The 15,329-nt window shown below is 43.5% G+C and overlaps 3 protein-coding genes across 6 annotated transcripts; 1 reads left to right on the top strand and 2 right to left on the bottom strand.

Annotated features, from left to right (window-relative positions):
• Positions 1-60: 60 nt before the first annotated feature.
• LOC144034491 (leukotriene B4 receptor 1-like) lies at positions 61-5,006 on the bottom strand. Its single transcript, XM_077543276.1, has 5 exons — positions 4,868-5,006; positions 3,496-4,048; positions 1,849-2,049; positions 1,742-1,782; positions 61-570 (listed from the first exon to the last, which is right to left on the bottom strand). Exons 2-5 carry the CDS (start codon positions 4,036-4,038, stop codon positions 273-275), a joined length of 1,083 nt encoding a protein of 360 aa, XP_077399402.1. The 5' UTR covers positions 4,039-4,048; positions 4,868-5,006; the 3' UTR covers positions 61-272.
• LOC144034827 (uncharacterized) lies at positions 4,569-6,337 on the top strand. The gene is made up of 5 exons (XM_077543900.1): positions 4,569-4,601; positions 4,743-4,838; positions 4,935-5,049; positions 5,565-6,134; positions 6,198-6,337. Exons 1-5 carry the CDS (start codon positions 4,569-4,571, stop codon positions 6,335-6,337), a joined length of 954 nt encoding a protein of 317 aa, XP_077400026.1.
• Positions 6,186-15,225, bottom strand: tec (tec protein tyrosine kinase). Of its 4 annotated transcripts, XR_013288224.1 has the most exons (18): positions 15,000-15,225; positions 13,446-13,647; positions 13,274-13,378; positions 12,353-12,434; positions 12,157-12,285; positions 12,006-12,058; positions 10,634-10,803; positions 10,483-10,548; positions 10,343-10,397; positions 9,871-9,953; positions 9,667-9,800; positions 9,481-9,555; positions 8,781-8,952; positions 8,413-8,694; positions 8,221-8,339; positions 7,985-8,142; positions 7,679-7,905; positions 6,186-6,331 (listed from the first exon to the last, which is right to left on the bottom strand). XR_013288224.1 is itself a non-coding variant. In XM_077543267.1 (17 exons), the coding sequence occupies exons 2-17, from the start codon at positions 13,581-13,583 to the stop codon at positions 7,822-7,824; spliced, it is 1,905 nt and encodes a 634-aa protein (XP_077399393.1). In that variant the 5' UTR covers positions 13,584-13,647; positions 15,000-15,225; the 3' UTR covers positions 6,546-7,821. The 4 variants fall into 4 exon arrangements, 3 of the variants coding, with proteins under 3 accessions (XP_077399393.1, XP_077399394.1, XP_077399395.1); XM_077543267.1 differs by lacking the exon at positions 6,186-6,331 and having other exon boundaries at positions 6,546-7,905; XM_077543268.1 differs by lacking the exons at positions 6,186-6,331; positions 15,000-15,225 and adding an exon at positions 14,855-14,978 and having other exon boundaries at positions 6,546-7,905.
• Between the last annotated feature and the right edge of the window lie 104 nt (positions 15,226-15,329).

Genomic DNA, 15,329 nt, shown 5'->3' with positions numbered 1-15,329 from the left:
CAATGACTCGTTATTTTGACTTTTTTTTTTCTTTTTTTTTTACATTTGTTGCAGCGCAGCTGAAACAAAACTTTCCATTTTCTTTATTTGGACCTTTTCTGCCACACAAACATATTTGCATAAGACAGTCCAGCACAACAACATGGCATGAAAAATGGATGTCAAAAGTTGCCAGAGATCTTTTTGAGCTCCAACACGGCAACAGTTTGGCATTGACATTAAAAAAAAAAAAAACGCCAGCCAGCCACGGCGTGACGTCTGAGGCTCCAACGTCACGTCTCAGGCTTCAGCGCTTTGACAGTGAAGCTGGAGTTGGACTCCTGAACTTTGTCCTTCAGCATGACGCCATCCGCCTCTTTGTCCTTGTCGCGGCTGTTCTGGCTGTTCTGACGACTCTTCCTGCTGACCGAATCCAGACCGGCCGCCTCAAACAGGCGGGCCATGAAGGCCAGACCCTCGCGCCGGATGTATGACTTGCCGGCGAAGAAGTAGAGCACCGGGTTGGCGCAGCTGCTGATGAAGGCCACGGAGGACGTGACTGCGCGGCTCCGGTGCCAGATTCTCGCCAGCCTTTTGGATGACAAGCTCTCATGAATAGCAGTTAGAGATGAAACGGACATCTTGAAAAGCCAGAATCAAAACACTTAAGGAGTTCCTGGTTGAGGCCAAGAAGATTGGCTATGGAGTAAGATCACTGTCAAAAAGCGTATCTGTAAAAACAAAAAACAAAGGCGTATCCGTGATAAACCATTCATGTTTTCGTGTGTTCGCATGTCAAAAATGTGTGTGAATTTTTTTCTTGCGAGTACGAATCAAAATTGTGCATGTGTGGATTTTTTTCCTGCGGATGCGACTAGTTGAGCTGCGATTTCTTCTTTTTTTTGCTTGAAGATAGATCGCAAAAATGCGCATTTAAAATAATAATAATTATAAAATTTATAAAATAATTGAATACCGACGTTAACGCTACCTGCTACAATGAAACTTTTTATTTTATTTAATGTTTGTTTTATTTTATTATTTTAAAAATAATACAATAAAATAAAAAAAACATTTATATTAAATAAATTGGATACTGACGTTGTTAATATTACCTGCTGAGATGACGCTTGACCTGAGCTGTGAGAAGCCCCGTCCAAACCGCGCGCGTCCGCCATTTTTGCGATCTTCTATCTTCTTGGCGCATGCAAAAAAAACAAAAAACTTTTTGTCACAGGCAGAGGTGGAGGAATCGCAGCTCGAATAGTTTCCCCTGTGACCTGCCTGTGACGTCATCCACATTTGCATGTTCTGGATTCGTATCCACAGCAGTGGAGGCGTATTCACAACCGAGGAGTCGTATCCGCAAGAAAAAAATCCACACGCACAATTTTGATTCGTACTCACAAGAAAAAAAATCATACACACACACACACACACACAATTTTGACACGCGAACATACCAAACATTACTATTACGGATATGAATCGTTTATCATGGATACGAAACTATCACAGATACGCCTTCGTTTTTTTACGTAAAAGAAACGTTTATCACGGATACGCCTTTTGACGGTGATCTTACTCCATAATTGACAAGCAGGGCTAAGGAAAAGAAACTGAGAGGCAAAACTTCAGATCCCCAATCCAAAAGGAAGAGTGAAGATGCTGGCAAAGCCGAAAAACAACAACCAAGCAGGAAGCCTCACTTCCGATCATAATCAAAACAACAAAGGCTCAAATATTTGAAATGACGGCTTACGTTGTTTTGACCGAACCATCGGGACAGAGCGCCCACGTGACCTAAGGACACAAACGGCACGTAAATGCTTGTATGGACTCCACATGTGCCGGTTTTGCACGACGTACTTGTACTATGTTGACGATGTGGTAGGGCAGCCAGAAGACGCAGAAGGTCACCACGATGGCCAGGATGAGTTTCTCGCTACGGATGCGCCGGCGGAATTTGGTCTGTCGGATGCGGCGCAGGATGCAGATGTAGCTGACCACCACGATGCTGTACGGGATCAGGATGCCCAAAACCAGCTCCAACATGTACTGGATGACCGTCTGCACAAGAGACAACCTCCTGTGAATGTTGTGCAGAGAGTGCTCACCCTATTACAACTAGGAAATAAAGAATCTAATTAAGTTCAGCTGTTCTAGTGGACTTTTTCTGACCACCTTAAAAGGCGCTTTACATTCGACTTCCCATTGACCTACTGATGACGCAGCATCAGGAGCAGCTGGGGGTTCAGTATGTTGCTCAAGGATACTTCGACATGGTCACAATGGCTTGGGATCGAACACACAACCTCTGGATTGGGAGGCGACCACCATACCACTGATCCACGTCGTGGTATATTTTAAATTTATTTGGGGTTAATCAAAGGCCCTTTAAATGACTTCCAAACATGACAAAAAAATAAATTAATAAATATGGATATACAAATATAATGAAAAAATAATACAAAAAATAAATAATTGGAAATAAAAACAACAACAAAATATGTATGTACAGAAATAAATAAAAAGTAGAAAAAATAAAATAAAAGATGAGACTTAAAAAATAAAATATGAAAATAAATATGGACATAAATACAAAATATATGTATATAAATATCAATCAATAAAAAGTATCTGCCCTAATATTAATTTATTTCATGCTGCAGACGCTGTCAGCTTGAAATGAGTCATGAAATGTTATTCAAATGAGGGGGTGGTCCTAAATCCGTCTTGGGTTGAACTCTTTGCTTATTGGTTGATCAATATGTCAGCGCCTGGAGCATGAAATAAATAAATATGAAAGCAGAGCGTACTTATTTATTGATTGACATTTAATTCTATTTATATATTTATTTATTTATTTTTGTATTTATTTTAAATTTTTTGAATCGCGTTTTTTATTTTTACTTTTATGGATAAATATTGTTGTTGTTTTATTTCCATTGATATTTATTTTTTTGTATTTCATTTTTTAATTATATATATTTTTTATATCAGTAGTTAATATACACTTTTGTGTATTTTTTATTTTTCAGTTTTTGGCCCTCCCTAAGTTTCAGGTCACATTATACAGTTGCGCTCATAAGTTTACATACCCAAAGAGTATGTACACTTTTGATTACAACTGTAGACGGACAAAGTTTTGAAATAATTTATTATTATTATTATTATTATTATTATTTATTATTTAATAATTTAAAGTTTTGAAATAATTTATCTTGGTCATTGTCATTTATCTTTCTTTATTGTATACACATTGTCTGCACATCAATCTCACCTCCTTGTCCACTCTCTTCTTGAGTGAAATTCTACAACTTCAATTTTTTCCCAATCAAATACATTTCAACAGGGGGGTGTCGACTTTATATCCACTGCATCTTACAAAAGTAGTCATTTATAGACACTCTGATCCACTTGAATGGTGGAAGCAACCATTTCCTTCATTTCCATTTCCTTTGGTCTGTCTTTTCTTTTTATAGAAAGGAGGAAAAAAAATCTGAGAGAACTCACGTGACTGTCGTCTTCATGGTAGGAGTTGCAGATGGCGCGGCCGGCGTTCGTCCTCACGTCGCGGAAGAGGACGGCGGGCACAGAGGCGCCCGCCACCAGCGCCCACATGAGCGCCAGCGTCCACGTGACCGTCCTGTGGCCCACCATGGCGCTTACGCGGTGCGGCCGCAGCACGGCCAGCAGTCGATAGAGGCTCATGAGGGTGATGATGTAGATGGAGGCATACATGTTGGCCAGGCACAGGTAGAAGAGCGCCTTACACATCACCGTCCCGAACACCCACCTCTTCATCACCAGGTAGGCGATGAAGAACGGCGTCAGCGCCATCAGCGAACCGTCGGCGATGGCCAGGTTGAGGAGGAGGACGGTGGTGACGGTTTGCTTTCGGGCCCGGGCCAGGATGCTCCAGATGACGAAGAGGTTGCCGGGGAAGCCCACGAGGAAGACCAGGCTGAGGATGAGCGCGCCCACGGTGGTGGAGGCCGTGCTGTCCACGATGCTCTCGTTCTTCAGCAGGTGCGTGGAGCTGTTGGCTGGCGCCATCGGGGCGCAGCTGCGGAGTCCAAAAAAAAAAGGGAGAAATAGTCACAACATGGCTGAGCATGAGCAGGTTTTGTCAAGTGTGTTTGTGCAGAGGGAGGTGTGAGCTTAACGGGTTTTAACAGAGACTCCTAATTCCAGAGTCCGGACCAGACATGCTTGGGGTTGAGCAACATTTGATTGTCGTCTTCAAATTGGGTCAGCCTGATCTTGGGAAGGAGAAACAAAATCCCACACTAAAAACAGTTGGGTCAAAAATAACCCAACTACGAGTCAAAAATGGACCGATCCTCTGCTTGGGTCGATTTGACCCAACTTTGAGTCAAGAAATGGATCTTTCAGCGTAAAACAACTCATGAATATTGGTCAGATCCTTTACTTGGGTCATTTTATATAAAACAACCCAGAAAGTTGGTTCAAATTGACGCATTTTGATCCATAATTGGGTGTTTTTAGAGTGCAGGAAGTTTGCTGCAGCACGGTGACGCCAGGAAGTGTCAGATGCTCAGAGCATTGCGAGCAGGCGTGTTGCCATGGTGAAGCAACCCACCTTTGTCGACGTGCAGGTGGGTTTGAAAGTTATCTTTTGGGTCACCAGTCCTGGCGCTTTTCTAAAACATCCCGCATTTCACTCATTCTCCACCAGGTTGCTACAGAAACTAAAACATTGCGCAATCACCTTTGTCTCATGTGTGGGTGCGTTTCAGTATCTTGTGACTCACAACCTGCAAAGGAATCATAGCAGCAACACACCCTGCTCAAATCGGAAGCCACGGAAAATGGATACGCAAACGCTCCCGCAGGTAAACAGAAAAAGGCGGCCGAGACTCACCTGTTGAATCCCAAAAGGAAAACTGGACGGCGCCCTGTAAAGAATTCTGAGGACGTCGACGATGCAGTGCCTCTTTTTAACCTTTGCTCCCTCCCACTGGCCCGTCAAGGAGTCACGCCTGCTGCAGCACGCAGACTGGGAGAGGGAGGGGCCTCCTCTCCACAGCAACGCCTACTTTGATGGCGAGTGCCCTAAACACAGACGGAGAGGATTGTGAGACAATATCCAGATGTACATTCAATGTTATTCCTTTGAAATGGAAAGACTGGTTCTGTTCCTGCAGACGAGGCACATGATAGCTAACGACTCCAAGTGTTGCTTATTCCGCAAATGCACCATCCTTGCAAGCCATACCTCAATAAAGGCTTTCCGATTGTATTCGACCGAGATAGCAATTCAAACTTTTTAGGGGGTTTACTTCAACATTCTATGCACTTCAAACGCATTGTAAACATTCACATGAGGCGATGTCGCAATGACGTGTGAGCACATAGCTCCGGGCCTGAGAGAAGCTTAACTTTTGAAATGTACACACACAAAAAAAGTGGGGTGGGGGTTAGGAATGGCCCGTCTGATGGGAACACACCCATTTTCCAGGTGTCACTAGAGCTGTCAAAATTCACTTGATCTCCAGACATCTCCAACATTCAACTTCAGGTGACTTCTGGTTTTGCTGTCTTGTGATGACTCACCACAGACGATCTGCACTGGTGGGCATTCCGTCAGCCCGTCCTTTTTGAGGACAGATCAAATATTGAGCACCAAGCTTTTGGCAGTGTTCCAACGCCCGACGTGCTTGTGGCCGCCCCAAGGAAGATGACGACGATCTTCCGGATCACTCTTCTCATCAGCCTGACGTCCAGCTGCGTTTGTGAGACGTCTTCCTCCGACAGGTCCATTCCTGAGCGATCACGCGACCTCACGCCCGTCGTTGACGTGAATGGGACTCGGGACTCCTACCGGGCGCGAGAAAATGACAACATCACTCTGGGTTGGAAGTTCAGCAGCTACCCCAACACGTCCCTCACCTCGCTTCGGATCCACTGCGAACTCTTGAGGGAGGGCGAGGTCACCGTCCTCTTTCAATTACGGGACGGCGTGGCGGTCCATTTGGTAGGCCGCGTGCAGTGCAACAGGGACGCTCTGAGACGGGGACAAATAAGCCTGCAATTGTCCAGATTGCGAATGGAAGACTCGGGCGTGTACCAGTGTCAAGTCAACACCAGCACCGGCGTGAAATCGGGAAAATATCGAGTAATCGTCACAGGTAGGCCTAAAAATGTCTTCATGAAACAGAAATAGCACCTGAGCTTGTGTGTTGTCTTTGCAGCCAGCGCGGTCGACGGGACGCCGGCGAGTCCCCGGGCGGATAATGCACACATCCTCAAGGGACTCCTCCTAGTTGCGGCGGCAGCAGTCGCAGCGGCAGCAATTGCTGCCGGCTACTTGCTCTCACTGACGCTGCTATGACATTTCACACCAAAAGGAGCAGAAGTGGCCACAAAAAAAATGTGCTTCTATTACTGTTTGCATCAAATTGTGCTTGCATGAGTGAAATTAAAAAGGACATTTTGAGGGGATTGGTTGGGATGGAATAAGAAACAATGCCGCATATTTCTTATTACAGCATTTTTAATAGCCCGAATGTGATCTTGACTCTCGTTTTGAGAATTCAATATAGAGGCGCCACATGATAAAGTTTAATTGGCTCCTTGACATTCATTAGTCAAAACACTGAAACCGAAATCATCATTCTTCATTAAAATACATGATAGTATCAATAATCCATTCTTACCTCACCCCCAAAAATATTTTTTGTATGTATGTGTTTTTTAAAAGAAATACAATACTGTACTTTGTAAAAAAAAATAAAAATAAATATATATATAAGAATTCTAAGTTATTTTTTTCTGGTGTGCCCGCCTTTGCCATTTGGAGGCAGTATGATTAAGTCATGCAGACAGACAGACGAGTCAACATGACTTTCAGTGACTCACTAAGTTGCAATATTAGATATATAATATATGCATGTAAGTGTTGTGATATCATCCGTCTACATGTGTCCAAATATCACTTGTTTAACTCATTCGCTCCCAGCCATTTTCACAGAAGCAATCCCCTTCACTCCCGGCTGTTTTACTGGATTTTGACTGATTTTGCAAGGCCCACGGAATATTGTGTTCTATTGCTACAAAAACATGGAACCTACCAAAAGAAAGATGAATCTCTTCTTTCATCAGGAAAAAAAAGTATGTTTCTATCTGTTTACGTTTTGCAGCAATTAGCATTATATATAGTTTCATCATTATTCACAAATCTATTTATAAAAAAAAAATACCCAACACGGCCCCTGGTTGATCTCTTGCTCTGTTGCCACCTGCTGGCCGTTTGTGTAATAACTGCTATTTCTTCAATCGTTCTTTGCAATTGAGAGGCCGCATCAAAGCCTTCTGAATGCCTAAGCATAAAAAACATAACGTATAAATACGTCTTTGGGATACTTGCAACATTTCAAATAGAACGTATTATACGGTTTTTGAGTTTTCCCCTTATGTGTTCACGTTTAGCTTGCAAGGACAATTTTAGGGCAACATTATTTGGACGTTTGAAATACACAACATATAATTGTCTTTATTTTCTGAACTGGGAGAGGGATCATCTTGAAGTCTCTTTTCTCCTCTTCCAAGCGGTTGCTTATTGTGAAGTAAATTGACTTGACTGTCTCCATGCAGTGCTCGTATCTCAAATTTCTGCTCACAAATCAAAGCATACAAAAACGCACACCCCCAAAAAATGGACGAGAGTTTGTACCTGGAAAAACTCCTAATTCAGGTCACTTGTATCTCAAGCTTGTTTTCAAAAACAATGTATTGTTGACTGGAGGAGTCCAAAAAGGAGTGACTTCTGTTGAGCCGTTTACCGCCGCTGCACGTGGCGTGGATGATGACAGCCTGTCAGTTGGCGAGCGCGACGTCACCCTCCAGAACATCAGAGATCATGAGGCAAAGCTGCGAGAAAGATGGACGGTCCTCGGGTCTCTGCGGACAAAGCAAAAGGAGTCATTCATGTGTACTTAAAAAAAAATAAAAAGACATAATGCATGTGGGGTGGGCTGACCTCCTGCCAGCACAGCTGCATGATGTCATAGATTGTCGCCGAGGCAAGTTTGGGCCAAGGGAGGCGGTGACCCTTTGTTACCAAGGCAACGACCTCATGGTTGTCACTCTGCTCAAATGGCATGCGGCCTTCAGTGAACACCTCCCACATCAGCACACCTGAGAACAGAGTCCACCACATTTGCTGAGCGTACAAGAAGATTCCCGCGAGGCTTATGGTCTGTTGTGGCGTCTGACCGTAGGACCAGACGTCAGACTTGCTGCTGTATCTGCAGAAGTCAAAGACTTCTGGAGGCGACCACTTCACGGGGAACTTGGAGCCCAACGACGAGGTGTACTGGTCGTCCAAAACGTACCTGCGCGACGCAGAGGGACACATGTCAACGCTGCTTCATGCGCTTGGCGGGCGGCGAGGGAGGCCGGGCTCACCTGGCCATGCCGAAGTCAGACACCTTGACCGCCAGGGCGTCATTCACCAGGCAGTTCCTGGCCCCCAGATCTCGGTGAATGAAGCTGCTGCTCTCCAAGTGCTGCATGCCCTCGCACACGTCCAGGCAGACGCTCAGCAGCGAGGCGGCGCCGAAGCCGCCTCGCCGACTGCGCAGGAAGTCCAGCAGGCAGCCGTGCTCCATGAACTCGGTCACGATGTAGATGGGCCGCTGCTGGCTGCACACGCCGTACAGCTGCACCAGCTTGGGATGAGACAACTTCCTGCGGGGACGACAGAGACGTCGGGAAGAATACAATTGTCTAAAAATGCCCTCGGTCAAATACTCCTGGTCACCTTTCCAACGTACATCATGACCTTGGCCTCCTCGATGAAGTCCTCTTCAAACATGGCGCCCCGCTTGATGGCCTTGATGGCAACTTTGTGCTGAGCCCTCCACATGCCCAGCCGCACCACCCCGGCCTGACCGCTGCCAAGCTCTTTCATGAAGGTCAGGTCGCTCGGGTTGATCTCCCACTTATCTGGAAGGGGTTCGAGCCAGATGTCACAATAGCTTCACCGGAACAGCATCATATATATATTTAAAGGGGAAGGCAACCTTCACTGAAAAATTCTTGATACGTTCTATGCAGCGCCCACTTGTCTAAATACAGTATTTTGGTTAATATTGCGTTAATGGTATATGAGTGAAGCAGTAAAATCCAGCAATTCTTATCAATATCAGAGGGCGGCCATTTTGCCACTTACCGTCGAGTGAAAATGACATCACAGTTGCTCAGGACTTAAGTAACAACCAATCACAGCTCAGCTTCAGAAAACAGGTGAGCTGTGATTGGTTGTTACCTGACCCATGAGCAACTGTGATGTCATCTTCAGTCGACAGCAATATATCCGATATGGATAAATACGGCTGGATTTTGCTGCATAGTCCACAAAGGTAATATTAATCAGAATGTCACTTTTAGACTAGTGAGGTCACATATAACATATTATTGTCAAGAAATGTTTAAGGTTGACTTTCCCTTTAAAAAAAGAAAAAAAAGTCCCACCGTAACTGAAGCCGGCTGTGGATGGAGCAGACCTGTCCTGTTTCCCGACAGGATATCGTAATCTGGTAACAAGCCCTGACGTGATGAGAGTTGTTTGATTATTTTTACAATGCAAATCATGTAGTGTATGTGACAAAAGGTTTGTAATTGAGTCTTTCATAATGGCCGTGTGTGTGTGTGACGCACCTGCCGCGTTGTGTTGATGGTACGTGATGAGCTCTGCGATGGATGGAAACATGTGCTTGCCCGCCAGGTAAAACTGTTTGGGCGAGCCTTTGGTCTCCCTGATGCGGTAATGTTTAATGGCGCCGCCTCCCTTCCTGCGGAACAACATGAAAAATGTGTCGCTGTCATCCGTCAGGGCAACAGGCGCGAGTGTGTGGCACTTACCCTGCCAAGAACCTGGTGTGGAGTGACACCGTGTAAGTTCCCCGAGTGCTGGACTCTCTGACGATGAAGGCACCTTCTTTGTCCTGTAGGGGGCGACACAGACGGAAATAAGACAGGGGAAACCCCCATTATTGCAAGGATGTTTCAGTCCCACCTGTAATAAAAATAATATATATAAACTTATGAAAACACATTTCAAATTTATTTGACCATAAAAAAACAGAAAATACTATCTGCTATGCATGCATGCATGCAGTTAAAGGGCAACAGCAAGTGGCAAAATGGCCGCCCCCTGATTTTGCTGCTTAATTTATATTCCACAAAGCAAAATTAATCGGAATATCGTGTTTAGACTAGTGGGGCCACATAGAACATATTGTAGACATTCTTTTTGGTTACATTCCCTTTTAAACAGGAGATGTAAGAACAATCATGGAAAATATCTCAAAAAAGGATACCCAGAAGTCCTCACCTCTTTCCGCAGGAGCTCCTCAGCCTTATTCCTGTTGACTTGTTTGCTGTACCAGCTTGCACCCGTGACAGAGACACACACATATATATATATATCTGGAAGCTTTTACACCCGTCAGCTGTCTAATAATTAAAACTCACGCAAACTGCGCCAGGTTCCCGGATTTCTTCTCAGTGACGTAGTTACTCGGGATGTAGCCTTCCTCCCTGGAGGAAGAGGAACGGGAGTGTGTGCGGAGAGATGATGATGATGACGGTGTCACTTAGACGTGACAAGGTGTTCCCAACGTACCCGTCCTGGTTGCGTGCTTTGTACCAGTTGACGTCACAACGCTCCACGATGACGTATTCGTCGCCTTTGACAAGCCTGAGGTCGTGCTGCTCGCTGCCAGCGAAGTCGTAAAGCGCCACCACCGTGTCCTCACCGCAGTCGCACGCCTCGGGAGAGGGCGGCCGTGGGTTCTGGAGGAGGGAGGGTATAGAGGACTTGTTATACATTATTAACATTTTTAAATTCTTTATTTCATATATTAACCATGTTGAAATGTTTTATAGATGTAAAGTTGGTAAAATAGTGTTGAACTCAGTATAATTTGACCTTAACATAAGCTGGTACGTTGTTTGGTCTAAAATTCCTTCTCAGTGCTTTGCGCACACACATTCTGTTCGTGAGGGAGAACGCACACATACCCTGGGAGCACCATCACTCACGGCCACTCAATTTGTTTGTGAGATATTGTTTTGGGGAAAAAGTACGAAAAGAACCCTGAAAGTATATTTTGTCTAAAAAGATGAACGCAGCTGCGGCTGTATGCTGAGAATACTGTTTTTCTTGTTCTCTATTTTTCTTCTGTTGTGTGACATGTTGTGGGAGAACCAATCTGTTTTGCTTATTCATTATGGGAGGAAAAAAGGCGTTTTACTTTCGAAACTCGATTCTATAAAGTGCCCTCTTTACCAAGGGAGGGGGCACATGTGCACTCTGAAATTCCACCATCTAGGTGATGTTCAGTGTTGCCGTTGACCGGAGACTCTCTGAAATAAATCATCCTTGCAAGGAGTTTTTCTTACAAGAAATCTGTCTTCAATTCTTTTGGAACACGCAAAAGAGGACAAATAATTAGCCTCTTTCACACCACAAAAAAATGCCCCCCCCCCCCAAAAAAAAGTAATAAAAATGGATATAAAAAATATAATTTTAAAACGCAAAAAATATATGAATGAAAAAACACACACACACACACATAAATAAAAGTAAAAATAAAAAATGAGACCCAAAAAATGAAAATAAATATACAAATAGATTTAAATAATAAATTAATAAGAAGGCTCCGCTCTCATATTTATTTCATGCTGCAGACGCTGTCATGAAAGTTATTCAAATGAGGGGGCGGTCCTAAGCGTGCCTTTTTATTTATTGGTTGACATTAGTTCTATTTATATATATATATATTTGTGTTTATTTCCACATTTATTTTTGTTTTGAATCTCATTTTTGATTTTGACTTTTATTTATATATACTGTTTGTTTTAAATTGTTTATATTTGTATTTAATTTTTTAATTATATTTTTTTCCCATCTTTATTTATTTATTTAAGCATTTTTGGTCCTCCATAGGAGGGGAGAGCAGTGAAAGTGAGCGTGTGAGCGGGGCGTTGGTTACCCTGCCGTATGTTCCGTCCTCAGAGGGAATCGGGGGTAGCGGTTTCCTGGAAGCTACGAAAGAGGAACAGAAAGCGGAAGATGAGCAACTGACTGAATGATATTGTACGGTTTGTGCAACCCTTTGGATTGATAGAAAGGTGTCCGCTCACCATCTCCAAACAGGTTGTACTCCTCGCAGCCGGGGGCCTGCTTCTCCGCCTGACGGCAGCACAGCCACTCGCCTTCCCACCAGAACTGCGGGTGGAACTTGGTCAGGATCTCCTGGTTGTCTCGGATCTCTGCACGCACGCGCATGAACGTCATCACAGTTTGCGTTGAATGCTGAGAAAAGCAAACGGGACTAACCCTCTTTGATTCGCTGTACCCAAGCATTCCTGCGGTCGTGGCTTGGCGTGAACACGTACAGTGTGTTAGTGTTGTGCACCACCTGCAGAATTGTTTTCAAACATTAGCACCGGAGGTGGGTAGTAACATTTGCACCCTTACAATTTACTTGAGTAACTTTTGACAAGCATTGTACTTAGAGTAGTTTAAATGTAACACACTTTTTTTTACTTTACTTATATAGCCACGTAACAAAATTTGCCTCAGCACTCTTAAGCACAATTTTTTCACTACTCTACCCACCCATGATTAGTACTAATGGCATTCTGGGGGGGCTTGTGAGTACAAGTGAAGTAGTTGTCTAATAATATAATTACTTGTGGTGGCTGGAAATCAAAAAGGAATTTATCTCATTTAAAAAAAAAAAGATAGCCATAATGACCTTGTACAACATGAAATAAACATGTGTAGGCACATTTTTTATGCTGCAATTATATTATTTTGATGATCCATCTCAGAGGGCGGCCATTTTGCCACTTGCAGTCGACTGAAAATGACATGACAGTTGCTCATGGCTCAACTTGCAAATGTCACACGACCAAACCTAGAAAACAGGTGAGCCATGATTGGTCGTTACGTGAACCCTTAAGCAATGTGATGTTATTTACAGTCGACAGCAAATGGTAAAATGGCCGCCCCCTGATATTGATATAAATGGGGGGGCTTTGCTTCTTAATTCAAATTCCAAAAACACACTATTAATTGGGTTGACTATATAGTTACGTGAGTTGAATACTTTCTAGATGCAATGTAACTAACGGCGGACTATAAACTGACTCTTGTTTAAAAAATATATATATGTGAGAGGTTGGCTCATATTTCAGTGTTGTTGGTAACGTTTCAAAAGATCTGCATTGTCATCAATGAGCTCGCACAGCATACCTGGAAAGGGTATTTGTTCTGGCAGGGGTTGAGCCCGCACTCATCCTTGACCACTTCCACACATCGGATGCGACTCAGCTCGATGGAACCTCTCTGACACTTTTTCTGTGGACATAAGAACACAAGTTCTTCCTGTGCGCATGCGTATGATGACAAAAAAAAGGAGCGTTACCTCCGCCCTTCCGTCATAGTAGCTGAGGCTGCTTTTGGTCAGGACAAACAGCCTCTCCTTGTAGTTGAGCGGAGACATCCTCCTCTTTTGCTGCGATCGCTTGATCAGCTTCTCCTCCAACAGCGGCTCGCCACTCATCTTGAACTCGACTCACGTCACCTCATGGCCGGTCGCTGACGCAGGACATTCGACTCTACCTTGGCTACAGGGACAACCGTGAGCTTGTCAAACAACGGTTACTCCAGCACATGTCGGCACTCAGAAATTAAGAACGGCCCGTGGGCCACATTCCGCTCATCCGCAGTCTCTGACCGGCTCTGGCTAAGTTTTTCGCGTTCAGTGTTGAACATCAATCGATCGTCTGTGACCTTCCGCCCCCTTGGAAAGTAATTACTCACCACTGGTCTGACAGACAAATAACTTACAGCTAGCACAAACTGATGTGACATTACAACCCGATCACTTTCTACAAATGACCAAGTCATTAAACTCAAATTTGACCATACATACACAGAATAGTAAACTTTATGGAACTCGGAAAAAATAATAACAAAGTCTCACATTTGTTGTTGGGTAGATGAGAGAAGTTGAAACATACTTTTACTTTTAAATGTGACTTGAAGGACCACCCACCACTAAATAGGCCATCTCAAACAGACGGGGGAAAAAACCTTAACATAAATGAAGTAAATTTAACAACGCGTAGATTCCACCAGATGGCGCCAAAGTAACACTTTTATTGGTTTGACCTGAGCACAAAAACCGCAATAGATGAGTTTTCAGCAATTAGATCCATCTAAGTGCTATGTTTGAATTTTTTTTAAACAAGTACATCTTGAAATATATTTGCTACAGAAGTTCCGCTGGGTGACATTGATCCAGTAGGCTATGTTGCAATTATGCGACTGCAATGATATAATGAACGTGCGCTGAAATGTTTCGAAACTATTTTCCCGTACAACAAATGAGTTAACAATAAATTCCACAAAATAAAGGTTGCTAATTAGCGTTTACGGAGGAAGTAAGCAATTCCAGACACATGCCATAAGCGGTAATCAACCAACACCTAGCAAGGCACATAAAGGCTAATTAGCATGGTTAGCATCTAGCTGATATGTCAGCATCTCCCTTCTGAACAACAAAAAAAAATACCATTTTATATTGTAAACGATCCTTTTAATTACCCCAAAAAACAATTTGATGACTGATTTAATCTCTTGGCTTTCAGCATTATAAAACAAAAGCAATTATGTCATAGTGTCTTGAACCACATCCCTGAGAGCTACTGCTTTTGTTCAGCTGCTTATATGCAAAATACGGACACTTCATTGAAAGAATATTTGACACTGAAAAATATGTGCATAAAAATAGGCTTGCCTTCAGTATACAGAAGATAAACTTTTGCTCACCCTTCATTGTGCCCCGCAGCGAAGAGAGAAAATGCGGGACAAAGGAAATGAAAGATGGAGATGGACTGACAAATTCAGTCACAACATAGACTAAATTTTGTTCTTGAATATGCCCATCAATCCAAATACATGATAAATGACTTACACATTGGGCACCAAAGGTGTGGGTGTCACAGCTGTCTTGTACTGGATTTTCTCCTTTTTCCATGCTGTTTCTCAAACCAAGAGTAGCTTTAAAGCTGATGAAACTGCCCCCCCAAAAATGACGTGATGTCACATGTCATTTGCAACTTTCACTTCTCCTTTAGAAGCATGTGTTCGACACACACATGCATCGGTCCAGGCCAACTTCCTGCCGAAGACAGACTCTGAACACAAAGTGGGTGAGTAAATGTTCAACTCAAATCAATTATTAATTCACAGACTCATACATGATAATCACTACTTTTGCCCCCATGGGTAACACAAGAAAAAC

Source organism: Vanacampus margaritifer, chromosome 15, assembly GCF_051991255.1.
Source record: "Vanacampus margaritifer isolate UIUO_Vmar chromosome 15, RoL_Vmar_1.0, whole genome shotgun sequence".
Lineage (NCBI taxonomy): Eukaryota > Metazoa > Chordata > Actinopteri > Syngnathiformes > Syngnathidae > Vanacampus > Vanacampus margaritifer.
The sequence above is the reverse complement of the archived record's forward strand: the minus strand, read 5'-3'. Positions and strand labels throughout refer to the sequence as shown.